Source organism: Somniosus microcephalus, chromosome 21 (genome assembly GCF_052327205.1).
Source record: "Somniosus microcephalus isolate GS21.2 chromosome 21, FLI_Smic_1.0, whole genome shotgun sequence".
Lineage (NCBI taxonomy): Eukaryota > Metazoa > Chordata > Chondrichthyes > Squaliformes > Somniosidae > Somniosus > Somniosus microcephalus.
The window spans coordinates 70,458,083-70,472,750 of record NC_141007.1 but is presented as its reverse complement, the minus strand read 5'-3'; the positions used below and the strand labels follow the sequence as shown (position 1 = coordinate 70,472,750).

The 14,668-nt window shown below is 40.7% G+C and overlaps 1 protein-coding gene across 15 annotated transcripts in view; it reads left to right on the top strand.

Moving 5' to 3' along the window:
- The window catches only part of bptf (bromodomain PHD finger transcription factor), a 157,506-nt gene that overhangs the window by 104,020 nt on the left and 38,818 nt on the right, over positions 1-14,668 (top strand). For 6 of the 15 annotated variants that reach the window (XM_085963897.1, XM_085963909.1, XM_085963907.1 and 3 more), the window contains 6 exons: positions 2-152; positions 1,865-1,988; positions 7,077-7,329; positions 8,552-8,716; positions 11,171-11,322; positions 12,859-12,994. In XM_085963897.1, coding sequence (XP_085820023.1) covers positions 2-152; positions 1,865-1,988; positions 7,077-7,329; positions 8,552-8,716; positions 11,171-11,322; positions 12,859-12,994 — 981 coding nt within the window. The remainder of the gene's footprint in view (position 1; positions 153-1,864; positions 1,989-7,076; positions 7,330-8,551; positions 8,717-11,170; positions 11,323-12,858; positions 12,995-14,668) is intronic. The other 9 variants (XM_085963910.1, XM_085963904.1, XM_085963911.1 and 6 more) reach the window with 7 other exon arrangements.

Sequence of the window (14,668 nt, the reverse complement as noted above, 5' to 3'; positions counted from 1 at the left end):
GAAACGCCAACACCGCAGAGGAAAGGTCTTCGATCTAGTGCTTTACGGCCAAAGAAGATTGAGGCCCCAAAGCAGACTGGTCCAGTTATAATTGAGACCTGGGTTCCAGAGGAAGAGCTGGATTTGTGGGAGATTCGCAGTTTTGCAGAGAGGTAGAACAGACTTGGTTCACATCTAGGTTTATTCAGTGAAAAATACAGTACAATCTTGGCACCTGACCGATTTCCAGTAGAATGCAGTTTATTTTCATTACGCTATTACGTTTTATGTTTCTATCGTGAATAGTTGGAAGGTTTGTGAGAAGTTGCAATGTAGAGGCATTATTATTGCACCACTTTGGATTTACTTGTATTTAATTAGCGTACGGTGAATCTAAAACTAAGTTGGAAGTTTAATATTTGAGATCTGGATAACGTTTCAAGTTCTAAATTTATGCTTCATCTGCCTCTATAAATAACATTGCAAAATGTAAAATTTGATCTGAAATGAAGCTTCAGCGCAAAATGTTTTTGTAATTACAGTAGGTGTTTGAAACTGTTTTGTGTTTCAATTCCATGCATGCTGGTTTCTTGGAAACAAAAAGGAAATGGTTCTGTTGTAAAATATTTCAGAAGTCATAGCTGGTATACCTACTAAATTTACTATAGAATCTGCTACATAAGTTTCAGCTTAATGTCAATGTTTATAATCTGTAATGGGGGTTGGGGAAGAAATTTCAACTTGTACACAATTTGTAAATGCTTGTCATTGGGCCCGTGATCTATTTTTGACACCGGTTTGACCAATATATGTTGTGATTGTAATTTTTAGGAAGATTTTTAGGATGTCAGTCTTACTAGGGTATATTCTTCAATTGCACGGTAGTAACTGCTCACTAAAAGGACATTGTCTTGGGCTCCAAGACTCTCTCTGACTTGAGTAAAAAGGTAGACTTGATGAGAACATTAATAAAGGATATTTTTTCAGGCTGCAGTTTCATTTATAATGCTTTATAAGCAGATCATCGCAGCATTGGGGAAGACAAGATTGTAAACAAGAATGGTGCAATTCACAATTGGAAGGGAAAATGCCCATGCCTTAAAATCAGTAGGAGTTTGTAATATTCAGCAGAAATGCTACCAATTAAGTCTTTACTCTTAGATAAAAGTCCTCCAAAGATAAAAGTCCTCCAAATGTATTAAGTGCTTTGGGCAACAGAAGCACTGCTTCATATATTACTTGTTCATTGAATAAAGTATGCGAAAATGGAAGCATTTGTTTTAAGGAAATGGGTGCATGTATCCAAAAGATGTGTAGGTAAATTGGATAGAGAAATTAATAGAAGTACATAGCAAGTGTGAATATACATTGAAGATTTCAAGTTGGTACCTGCAAACAATGGATTTGTTTCTGTGGGATGATTTTATTTTCTCCCATTCATGGATGTCTGAGGTGGGAATGGGGTATTTTCCAACTTGGGTGAGCAGTGCCAGCATCCGGCGCTACTAAGTAAGCACAGCAGAGGAAAGCCCCCCTCTATTGTGTGCTTCAATATGAACTCTTTCTTTCACAGCCCCATTTCTCATAGCAGCCATGTCCTAAGTGATGCGACTTTTAGTGCTTATGGGCCGGCTTGTGCTATGGACTCGAGACCATTCGGGAATTGGTGGCATAAGTGAATTTCACTCTGGCTTTCACCTGCGTGCTGGCTTCAAATCCAGCCCAGACTGATGGGATGGAAGGGTCTCCTCGGTTTGTTGGTTGTAAGGGTTCCTTGTGAACTGAGTTTGCGCAGTCTCGATCCAGTTTCTGGCTGATTCTTTGTATAAAATCACTAAATAAAAATGTAATTTTTTTTGGTCGTATATTTACTTGTCTATTCCAGGGTGGAAAAGGAGAAGGCACAGGCTGCTGAGCAGCAAGCAAAGGTTAGTGAGCAGAAGAAGTCCGAAGAGTTCAAGGCCCAACTGGAGGCCCAGCTTAAGCAGCAGCGCTTGGCTGCTCAACAGGTGGGAAGGCATGAAGTTTCCTAGTCCCACCTGTCATTAAATTGCATTGAATTTAACTAATTTTTAAAGGAATACATGCTGTTTAATTTTTCAGAATGTAGGATGGTAGAGGCAGGATATAGCTATTCCGATGTTTGAATGCTAGGATAATTCTTAGAGGTATTAATATAGAAACATAGAAGATAGGAGCAGGAGTAGGCCATTCGGCCCCTCGAGCCTGCTCTGCCATTTAATGAGATCATGGCTGATCATCCAAATTCAGTACCCTGTCCCTGCTTCCTCCCCATATCCCTTGATCCCTTCAGCCTTAAGAAATATATCTAACTCCTCCTTGAATATATTTAATGAATTGGCCTCAATGGCCTTCTGTGGTAGAGAATTCCACAGGTTCACCACTCTCTGGATGAAGAAATTCCTCCTCATCTCTGTCCTAAATGGTTTACCCGTTATCTTTAGACTGTGACCCCTGGTTCTGCACTCCCCCGCCATCGGGAACATCCTTCCTGCATCTAGTCCGTCTAGTCCTGTTAGAATTTTATAAGTTTCTATGAGATCCCCTCTCATTTTTCTAAACTCCAGCGAATATGAGCCCAATCGACCCAATCTCTCCTCATACGTCACTCCTGCCATCCCAGGTATCAGCCTGGTGAATCTTCGCTGCACACAATACTCAAGATGTGGTCTCACCAAGGCCCTGTACAACTGCAGCAAGACATCATTGTTCCTGTACTCAAACCCCCTCGCTACGAAGGCCAACATACCATTTGCCTTCTTAACTGCCTGCTGCACCTGCATGCTTACCTTCAGCGACTGGTGCACAAGGACGCCCAGGTCTCGTTGCACTTCCCCTTCTCCCAATCTATTGCCATTCAGATAATCTGCCGCCTTGTTTTTAACACCAAAGTGGATAACCTCACATTTATCCACGTTCTATTGCATCTGCCATGCTTCTGCCCAATCACCCAACCTGTCCAAACCATACTGGATTTTCTCGGCATCCTCGTCACAGCACACACGCCCACCCAGCTTTGTGTCGTCTGCAGATTTGGAGATATTACATCTATTTCCCTCGTCCAGATCATTAATATATATTGTGAATAGCTGGGGTCCAAGGACCGATCCCTGCAGCACCCCACTAGTCAGTGCCTGCCACTTGGAAAAAGACCCATTTATTCCAACTCTTTGCTTTCTGTCTGCCAACCAGTTCTCTATCCAAGTCAATACCTTGCCCCCAATCCCATGTGCCTTAACTTTACACGCTAATCTCTTATGCGGGACCTTATCGAAAGCCTTTTGAAAGTCCAAATACACCACATCCACTGGTTCTCCCTTATCTATTTTACCAGTTACAGCCTCAAAAAACTCCAGTAGATTAGTCAAGCACGATTTACCTTTTGTAAATCCATGTTGACTTTGTCCGATCCGGTCACTGTTTTCCAAGTGCTCTGCTATTACATCTTTTATAATGGACTCTAGCATTTTCCCCACTACCTATGTCAGGCTTACCGGTCTGTAATTCCCCGTTTTCTCTCTACCACCTTTTTTGAATAGTGGGGTAACATTAGCTACCCTCCAATCCATGGGTACTGTTCCAGAGTCTATCGAATTTTGGAAGATGACCAGCAATGCATCTACTATTTCTAGGGCCACTTCCCCAAGTACCCTAGGATGTAGACCATCAGGCCCTGGGGATTTATCGGCCTTCAATCCCGTTGATTTCTGTAACACCATTTCCCTACAAATACTGATTTCTATCAGTTCCTCCCTTTCATGAGACCCTATGTTCCCTGACATCTCTGGGAGGTTATTTGTGTCCTCCTTTGTGAAGACAGAACCAAATATGTATTTAGTTGGTCTGCCATGTCTTTGTTCCCCATTATAAATTCCCGTGATTCTGACTGCAAGGGATTGTGTATTTGTACTCCAAGATCCCTTTGCTCCTTTACCCCACCCAGACTCGCACCGACCAAGTAATAAGTGACCTCCCTATTCTTCCTACCAAAATGTAAGACACCACATTTATCAGTGCTGAATTTAATTTGCCAATTATATGCCCATTCTGCAAGTTTATTGATGTCTTCCTGTAATTTGTTGCAGTCCTCCTCAGTATTAACTATCCCCCCCCCCCCCCAAAAAATTTGGTATCATCCGCAAAGTTAGAAATTGTGTTTTTGATTCCAGAGTCTAAATCGTTAATATAAATTGTGAACAGCAGTGGTCCCAGCACTGATCCTTGTGGAACACCACTACCTACCTTCTGCTACTGTGAATAGCTACCCTTTCCTTCTACTCTCTGCTTTCTGTCTTGAAGCCAACCAGCAATCCATTCTGCTACTTGTCCCCTGACTCCGCATTCTCTGACCTTATTCATTAGTCCATTATGTGGTACCTTATCGAAGGCCTTTTGAAAATCTGGATAAATTACATCATCTGCATTACCCTTGTCTATTCTCTCTGTTACTTCTTTAAAAAATTCAATGAGGTTGGTCAAGCAAGACTTTCCCTTTTGAAATCAATGTTGACTATTCATTATTGTATTTTTGGCTTCTAGATGTTCTATTTTGTCCTTTCGTAGGGATTCCATTATTTTTCCTACCATCGATGTTAAGCTGACTGGTCTATAGTTCCCTCGAAATGTTCTATCTCCCTTCTTAAATATCGGTATTCTGTTAGCTATCCACCAGTCCTCTGGCACTACACCTTTTTCTAATGGATTATTAAATATGTGTACTAATGCCTCTGCTATCTCTTCCCTAAATTCTTTTAAAATGCGTGGATGTAATCCATCCGGATGAGGGTTTTTTTCCTCTTTAAATTTGATTTGTTTATTTAATATCTCTTTATTTTAAATGCAGTTATTTCATTACTAATCTCATGATCGAGTGTCATGTCCACCTGTTCTATCTCTGGTAAATACTGAGGCGAAGTAATTATTTAATAATTCTGCCATCTCACTGCCTGTGATATTATCCTGTCCATCCCTTAGTGGCTCTATTCCCATCCCGACCATCCCTTTTTTATTAATGCGCCTGTAAAATATTTTACTATTTAGTTTTATGTTCCTTGATGACTTAATTTCATAGTTTATCTTTGCCTTCCTAATTTTTTTTTTTTACTTCTCTCTTAATTTCTTTGTATTTTTCTTTACCATGCTTCACCTGCTGTCCATGTACTTAATGTGTGCTTCTTTCCTTGCCTTCAGTTTTTCCCTTATGGCTTTATTCATCCATGGTGTCTCATTAGTGTTTTATTTGTTCTTTTTTAGTGGAATATATTTTCCCTGGCTCTGTTGAACACCGTTTTAAATGTTTCCCGTTGCTGTTCTGCGTCATTGTTTGCCAATATTGTTGTCCATTTTGTTTTCCCAAGTTCTATTCTCAGCCCCGCAAAATCAGCTTTTCTCCAACCTATTACCCTACTAATTGATGCTGAAATGAATATGTTGTTTCCTACATAAACTAGAAAAATTCTAATTCTAGCGTGATCACAGGGGTGATGCGTTTCTGAAATAATTTGCAAATCTTTTGTCTGTGAAGGGAGAAGAGTCTTGCATGGTTTCCATCAGAACGAACCCAACAATGCACTTCTTTGTAAATGATGTCACTGCATCATATATCTGAAAATAAGCAAAACCGTTTACTAAATTCTTACATAAGGGTGATGCCTTTTTGTTGCATTTATTATTGTATACCTTCTAGTACACTGGACAGATCTCCATTTGTTGGTTTAACCTGTTTCTTGTTCTGATACTTTGGCAGTGTTCCAGTCTAGAGTCTTTCAACAACATTTGCACTGATAGGTTTAGGGTTTTTTTAAAGCTAACTCTGGAATAAGAGTATTCAAAACATCTTGTGGTATCTTCCTGCAATATAAACGATATGTAAAAATACAGGCTGCAAAAGCAGCAAGTCTAATTTGCTATAACAACAGAAAATGCTCCTTTTTTTGTGGGCAATTGTAGTCTTCAAACTGATGGGAGACATTTCTTACTCTTGGAATGCAGTTCGGCCTGTTCATTGTAACTTATGGGGCTGATTTGTTACATTTTCACCTGGAATTTTTTCTGGCAGTTTAAACTGATCTGTTGTTTTTGTACCATTTGCGATAGTGACGTTGGTTTTTATTTGGATGAATTTTAGAGGGAAATGTACCTTGTGCATATTATAAAAGGGAGACTGCTGCTTTACCGAGCATGCTATCTGATTTGACTTTAATTACAATTTTAAAAATTGGTGGATGTGGATAGGTTTTATAATTATTAGCCAGGTGCATAACATTGGTATCACTGTCATCAAATTATGCTGCACATTGAAAATCATTATTTTAGCACCTGACTGCAATCATGCTGTAGCTGTAAAAGAGCTGTTTTTTTTAAGAAACTTATTTAACTTCTATATCATTTAATGAAAAAACATAGTTGCAATACTTAGAAATCTCTCATTCTATCTTTCCAGCCAGCACTCAATTGCTAATATGGCAGTTACCACCTCCACCTCTGGTTTTGGTATTTTTGTTTTTAAACGCTTCTTAAAATTCAAGCATTTTTAGCTCTTAAGTAAACATAGATTGCCATAAAATTTTCAGTATCCACATACCATAAACCACTTCCAAATTAGTTATCGAATATTGGTTATCGAATATCGAAACAATAACATTGGATGCATTTTAAGTGATGGTGATCCCAAATTAATTGAGTTCACGTAAATCGCAAAAAATCACACTCTGGAAAATGAACACTTCTCGGTGTGCTGTGGTCTACAACTGTCCAGTTATAATAATTCCAATTTAAGTTTTAATGCCTGTAAGATTGTTTGGAAATGTTGTGAATGCCCATCGTAAGTGCAATGTTGGTAGTGACATTGCAGTTAAATGTTCAGCAATCCATATGTATGGATTAATTTACACAAAGGGTGGGTGGGGAAGAGGAGAGAATGGGAACATCGGAATGTCTCATTTGTATATCTGTTCTGAGAATACATCTGAGGACGGGAATATTGCCATGCATCATGTTTCATTTTTATGTTCTGAAAATAATTTCGGTGGCGCTGTGTTGAAAACCTTTTTGTAACTTTTATTGTACCTTAACAGAAGCGTCTTGAGCAGCAAAAACTATCTGCCACGCCTAATTCTGCTGCCACTGCCTCTACAACCAACAGTACTGCTACCACTATTGCTACTCCCCAGAAGTTAATGGTAGGCTCCTTGGCAGGACAGGTCTCTCCAGGAACAAAAGTGGTATTTACCACTAAAGTGGGTTCACCAACTACAGTGACATTCCAGCCAAACAAGAATTTTCAGCAGAGTTTTGCTACCTGGATCAAGCAGGGCCAGACTGGGACAGGTATGTATCTCCGTGGGTGCAGTGCATTGGTATTCAAGAGAGTGAGCGATAAAGGAATGTGATCCCGAGTGTGATTGCATTCACAGCGAGTTCCTAATCTCAGCAGTGCCACCCAGCAAGAAGCTAGGTTCTTCGCCACTGAAATGGGGTGGAAAATCAGATAACTTAATTTTTTTGTGTGAATATTTTTTGTTGTAATAGTGCTAATGACTTGATCAGCAACACAGGCTGGAGGAAATTCTGAATTGTCGAGAACTAAATTAACATCAGTTCAGATTCCATTAACCTGGAAGGCTTCAACATCACTTTTTACCTATTAGTTTTGCTCCCTCACATTGCTGGATCGGGCAGCTTCACTAATCCAGTTCGTTCAATATCCTCAGCATTCATAGCTTGACAAAATAATGCATACTTTTGTCTTTTTGACTCCGCGAGTAACTTGCAGTGTACCGGATCAATTAGTGTAATGGTGCAGTGTGGTACGGAGCCACGCAGACCCAGTTTAACTGATACAAAAACAGAACATGCTGGAAATACTCAGGAGGTCAGGCAGCATTTGTGGGGAGAGAAGCAGAGTTGATGTTTCAAGTCAATGACCTTGCATCCGAACTGGACAGCAAGTTCTGACCTCACCTGGCATTGTGTTGAGGGCCATACAATTGGCCTCTGTCACACGGCTGAGGGGGAAATTTGGACAAAGTTCCATCTTTTGATCACTATCCAGTGGTCACTGCTTAAAAGTTGTATATTTGTGTGCATCAAGACCAGCTGATACATATGTGATGAATGTATTGGTCTTACTGCTTGGAAATCAAAAGACCTGGATAATGCATGCAACTTTTCCTAAAAGATAACTTTATTTAAAAAATCCTGGATTAAAATAAGTGCTTGATTTTTGTAGGCGGTTGGTCAGTACAGTATATTAAAATAGCTTTTTTAATCTATTTACCATAACTTATTTCTTTGTTCAGCCACTAGATAAGCATTAGTCTCACGCGCACACACACCTTTTCAGTAAATGACTTACCTTTTTGTTTAGTTTTAATCTAATTCTATTCAGAATTTTAATACCAGCCGAGTTTTGATTTAGTCATATGAAAGCTCAACAACTGGCTCCTCTTCCTCATTCCAGACCTGTTCACGAGTGTAAGTCTCAGAAGGTGAACAAAGCAATGAAAGCCTCAAGTGTTATTTATTTCTCTCGCTGTCCATTTTCTGCTAGTCACCAGCACAGTTGCCACCACAGGTACAACCATTGCCACCACGGGTCAGACGTTCCAGATCACAGGCAGTCCAGTAACCGTGACGGGCAAGGTGATAACTGCCAAGCTTCCACTCCCCGCAAACAGCAAAATCCTCACCGTCAACGTGCCAACCACTCAAGGAGGTAAGGTGGAGTGTGTGTTATTTCATAATTTGTGTTATGGAGAGCCCTGTGATTTAAAATGTGCACCAGTGTCTGCCAGAATATAACTAGGGCTCCAAAATCTGTGCCTTTTTTTTTACTGCATCTCTAAAATTATATTCATTATTGTGTGTTATCCATTTTTCTCCTTTTGTTTTTAACTTTATACACTGAACTTGGATGAGTGAGTAAAACTGCTGACTTCTCCCTGACCTCTGGCAGCAGCAAGCAGTGGAGTGGGGCTGTTGTGACCTGTAGTGGTGGCCCTGTTTATTTTCCTTTACCAAAGATTGGCAGCCCTGCTCTGGCAGGAGAAGGAACAGTGACCCTCCATTTGAATGTCACCAGAAGGTGTATTTCAAACTTGAGTTTCCAAGTCTCCAGCACAGTGCATTAATGCATCTCCAAATTGTGATTGAAAATCCAGAGTTTCTAAGCAATGCACACAAGAAACCATCAACTTAGCCTTTTGTTGTCACTGCATTGTTGTTAATATGGACCTATGATATTAGGCTGCTGGTCCAGACTTGGTATTAGTACTCATAATGTATATTTGAAATCGAACTCCAGGAGTTTACACATGCTACTAATTACAGTTGTATAACACATTCAGAATTGTTGCTATATGCTTCCACTGTTGCTGCAAGTGATGCCAACTTGTTAAGATTTTTTAAGCTTGAAAGCTCAAAGGCATTCCAGCTGATTGCTTCGGCTCCTTTTTATAAAAGGGAAGAGCAAGTGGAAAATTCTACTCACTGGCACGTGCATGAAGTATGCATATGTTGAGCTCTGCTTTCCCTTGAGCGTAAGTGCTACCTGATGGCATAGCTCTTAATCATGCTGGTGTAAAACCGATTGGTGCAGTGCAACTGCATTTTTACATGCAGGCTGGTTTCTGAAGAGCAGTGTTCCTTTTGAAAACTCACCAAAGTGGATCATTGCAGTACAGCGGAGTGCACCAGTATTCTGCACACACATTTCATTCAGCGTTCAGAACCCTGAGGCCACGAAGAATCTGGATTTTTCCAATAGGCAGTGTCCAAGAAGGTTGCATTTTCCCCCCTGACACAGTCAGAGATATGCCAGCTCTTGGAACCTGGCTTGCAGCCTCTTTGCACCAGAGGCACCGCTTTGTCAAGCTGTGACGGTGACAACAGAACTTTTATGCATTCGGATGCTTCTCTGGTGACGGTAAGAAAGAAAGACTTGCATTTATATAGCGCCTTTCACGACCACCGGATGTCTCAAAGCGCTTTACAGTCAATTAAGTACTTTTTGAAGTGGAGTCACTGTTTTAATGTGGGAAACGCGGCAGCCAATTTGCGCACAGCAAGGTCCCACAAACCACAATGTGCTAATGACCAGATAATCTGTTTTTTTTGGTTGAGGGATAAATATTGGCCAGGACTCTGGGGATAACTGGAGTGTCAACCTAGCTTTATGTGCTCAAGTCCCTGGAGTGGGACTTGATCCCACAACCTTCTGACACAGAGACGAATGTGCTACCCACTGAGCCACAGCTGACCCGGTAGTCACATTAGTCAGCTTATCGCCGCATTAAAACACGTCATCAATCCACTGTTGTTGCACACCTGAGTTCATCAGTTTTACACCGACACAGCAAAGCAGAGAGAAAGTGCTGTCCATTTCTACCAAGTGGTTAAATTCTTACAAATACAAGGTGCCATTGATGCCTCATCAAATTCATGAACAGGAAAGGAATTAATTCTCTGCGTGTCCAGCTAGTGAGTGGTGCTGGCACCTCATTATGCATGTCCCATCTACACTACTTATTGTGCCACCTAACTTAATGTCTCCAGCAAACTTGGATATACAGCTCTCCATTCATTCATCTTAGTCATTGATAAAAATCGTGAAAAGCTGAGGCCCCAGCACAGATCCCTGAGGGACACCACTAGTCACATCCTGACAATTGGAGTACATACCTATTATTGCTACTCTGTCTCTTACCCCCTAACCAATTCCCTACCCATGTCAATAGGTTGCCTCCAATTCCATGCACTTTCATTTTTGCTAACAGTTGCTTGTGTGGAACCTTGTCAGATACCGTCTGGAAATCTATATAAATAACATCCATCGACATTTCCTTATCAACCACGTTTGTATCCTCAAAAAATTCAACAAGGTTAGTTATACATGACTTACCCTTTACAAATCCATTCTAGCTCTCTCTGATCAGTTTATATTTGGCCAAGTGCTCAGTCACACTGTCCCTAATAACAGATTATAGTAACTTCCCCACAACAGACATTAGACTAATAGTTCTACATATTCAGTTTCTGCAATGTCCCTTTGCCCTGAAACACAATCCAGCGACTCGTGTTTGCAGCTGTTTTACTAACGATGTGCCATTGTCATTTGCATAGGTGGTGATTGTAATTGGTGTATATTGAATGATTCTGCCCTTTTTTGTAGGTGTAGTTCAGGTGCAGCAGAAGGTTCTGGGAATCATTCCGTCAGGCACTACTTCCAGCCAGCAAACCTTTACTTCATTCCAGCCAAGGGGTACCACTGTAACTCTTCGACAGAATGCACCAGGTACAACAACCACAACTCAGCAGGTACAGGTATTTATTCTTCTTCTTGACTATTACTTTCAATCAGCATGCAAATCTGTTTTGAATTGACATTTGATATATGAAGTGATACTTGTACTTCTCATCGGTGTGGGAGTTGCAAAGCTCTGAACTAATTGTTGAAGGTTCCAAATTGGGTATCCCCGATTTAAACTATTTAATTTGCTTAAATATGCCTGAAGACAGTAGCTAGGGCTTCCTGGATTTTGATAATTGACCATTCAATTCACAAAGGACTGGCCAGTCATGCACATAACTGAACCAATCATGCAGCATTGTTCTGTTTGAATTATGTAGCTCAGTATTTCTCTCAAGCCTGTAACCTCCAAGGCAAATGACCAAACCCCTCAACATTTGTATCATTTTAGGCTGGGGACATGTAGCTGCTGCTGGTTTTTAAACACATTAGCATTGTCCCTAAGTTTAAAAATAGTTGATTATTACACTACATACTTAGTTAGTGATGTGCTTCCCCAGGGTCAGGCAGCTCTAGAACTTTTCCCAGGCTAGTGTGAAATAATGGCCCCCCATTAAAATGAATGAAGCCTCTCTGGGATGTTGGTCGCTCCTGAAAACATACTGAGAAAATACTTTTTCTCCTTCTAAGGCTGTTTCAGATCCAGCTCCTCTATTTTGGTGTCTCTCTTTAAGAACCACTAAAGTGCCATCTATTGTTTTGGTTCATCATTTCCCCTTCCAATATTGCAGCCCTTTAAATCGGTGTTCACAGGCGTTGACTGCTTTGGTGCTGATCACTTTGGTACCATATCGACAAGGCTGGCTTCTTTGACCCTGATCAAATTAGATTCTTTTCTTCATAATAGATAAGCTACAGCATTAAATGGGGTTACAGTTAGGTGTTTGTTGCATTGGCTGTGTGTGCCTTTACAGCAGGTCTAATCGACCAGCACACCACCAACAGAACCTGGGTTATGTAGATGTACCAATTCCGTGGGTTGCCTATTATTTCTGTGCTCTGCCATTTTGCCTCCTCCACACGTAGAAAATTTGGGATGTTACAACTGAGAGCAATTTCCACTTTCCCAGACGACTATACCCTTACCAGAGGTCTACGGCTATATTCCAGAACTTGAGATGATCGTGAGACTGACTGGGATCAGAAGTAAATTCTTGAATGTCTCCCAGGCACACTAATCAGTTGAAAGTGGCTCTTGTGACGTATAACATCATGTCTTTTGGATGTTCCTCAGTCAGCTTCTGTTGAGTTCAGACTTACAGTTCATACAGCCTTGTTCGTCCTGTCACAATCAAATAGTTACTGGACATTTTGAGCTCGTTCACCTTGTGGGTTGCCAGGTTTGGGAGAGGGGGTGGAGGGGAGAATCAACAAATTTGATATAATTTCAGTAGTTAGGTGGGAGCTGGTTGGTTTTGATGTGTTTTATTTTGTTGGGCAATGGCTCTAAGAATTCGGAAGAGTTCTTTTATGCACATGCTCTGGTGATACTGTTATTTGGTGTTTGCATTACCGTTTGGAAATTAATGTATTTGAATGTTTTATGCCAGGTTCTCACAACAGGAGGAGCGACACAGATACGTCCTGGTGTTACAGTTATAAGAGCACCTTTTCAGCAGGCAGCAGCCCTTGGGAAAACTATTATCCGTACGCCTTTGATGGTACAGCAAGGTATACTCCCAGCCAGTAGGTTCACCTTTTTTACTTCTCAAATTACCAGTGTGATGCATCAACCGATCCATTAGTGCTTCCCATCCATTATGCATGCTCAATCATCTGTTCTGTTTCTGTCTTGTCGTCATCTTCTCTCATTTTGCACTGCTGATAGTCCTATTGCAGCCTTGTGGCTCTCCTCTACTTCACTTGTAGGTGAACAAACCTGCTGTTCTATGTATCTTGGGGCTTGACTTTTCATAATCCACCAGCTCAGAGTTGGGACGAGATTAATGGAAAAGAAATTAAAAGTTTATTTTTTTATGTAAAAGAATTATTAGCGCAAGAAGTTGCTTTCTTGAGCAAATCACAGCTCAGGCTGTGGTAACGAAATGTTTGTAAGCACGCTTGTATTACACTAATAAATGTAGCAAATTCTAAGCAGACACCTCAACATGAAGCCTACTTTGTGTCTCTGGGCCATGTCTCCAGAAGGTGGGCAACTTGGTTCAAGGACTGTAACAATGTCTGTTGAGTTAAGCACAAGCAGTCCAGAGAGGTGACTTTCTCCAAGTTTCCTTCTGCTGATCTGGCTTCCACTCAGTGCCACTCCACAACAGTCTGGCTGAGCTCAGTAACTCTGCAGCAGTAGACCTATGTCCTTGTTGCTGGAGGACGAGCATGTTTAATTTACTGCAGCAGATACACAAACAATGCGATTTTCAGTTTTATCTAATCTTTCAAGTGCATGTATTTAATGTGTTAGTCATGTGTTTGAAGATGCGGGTGTGCTATTCTTCCCATTGTTTTTCCCTTTACAGTTAACTGGCAATAAGTCTGCTACAACTCCACAACAGCCATCTTTAACACTGACTGACGATACTGAAGGCTAATAGTTTTTATAAGAATTCTATGGCTAAAAAATGTCTGGTTTGTCAGATTTTTAAAAAACTGAATTCTGGACAGTACCATCGTGGTGCAGTGGTTTGATGCCAGGACAGATGTTTGTGGGCCCTCTGGGGATTGGGGTGCGGGGAAGAAACTGCTCACACAAGAATTCCAAATAGAGCAATACTTATAACTAGTCAAAGTCATATCAGTAATGTGTTCATACGTGCAAGTCTATCCTGACATTTATGTGTAGGCATGCGTGTATGCATTTACTGTGTGGAATGGAGTATAGTGTACATGTATTTTCTGGAAAGATTGCCTGCTCTCTGGTAGTGTGGTGCATGTGATGGTTGCAATTGCTCATTCTGTTGAATGTGATGAGAGTTCCGTGCAGCCCAGTCCTCTCAGAACACGGGCTAGAGGTTGCCTTTGAAGCCGTTTACTAGAAATACGATGAACAAAAATGCTTATCCTAGCATGTCACAGTATGATTGTTAAAAAAAATAAGGCATATGTATTTAAAAAGGAAGAGAGTAGTAAAAGTAAGCATTGGTCCATTAGAGGCTGAGACAGGGGACATTATAATGGGGAATAAGGAAATAGAGACTTTAAACAAATATTTTGTATCTGTCTTCACAGTAAAAGACACAAAAAGCATACTAAAAGTAGTGGGGAACCAAGGGGCTAATAAGAGTGAGGAACTTAAAGTAATTTAATATCAGAGAAAAAGTACTTGAGAAAATAAGGGACTAAAAGCCGACAAATTCCCCTGGACCTGATGGCCTACTCCCTAGGGTTCTAAACGAGGTGGCTGCG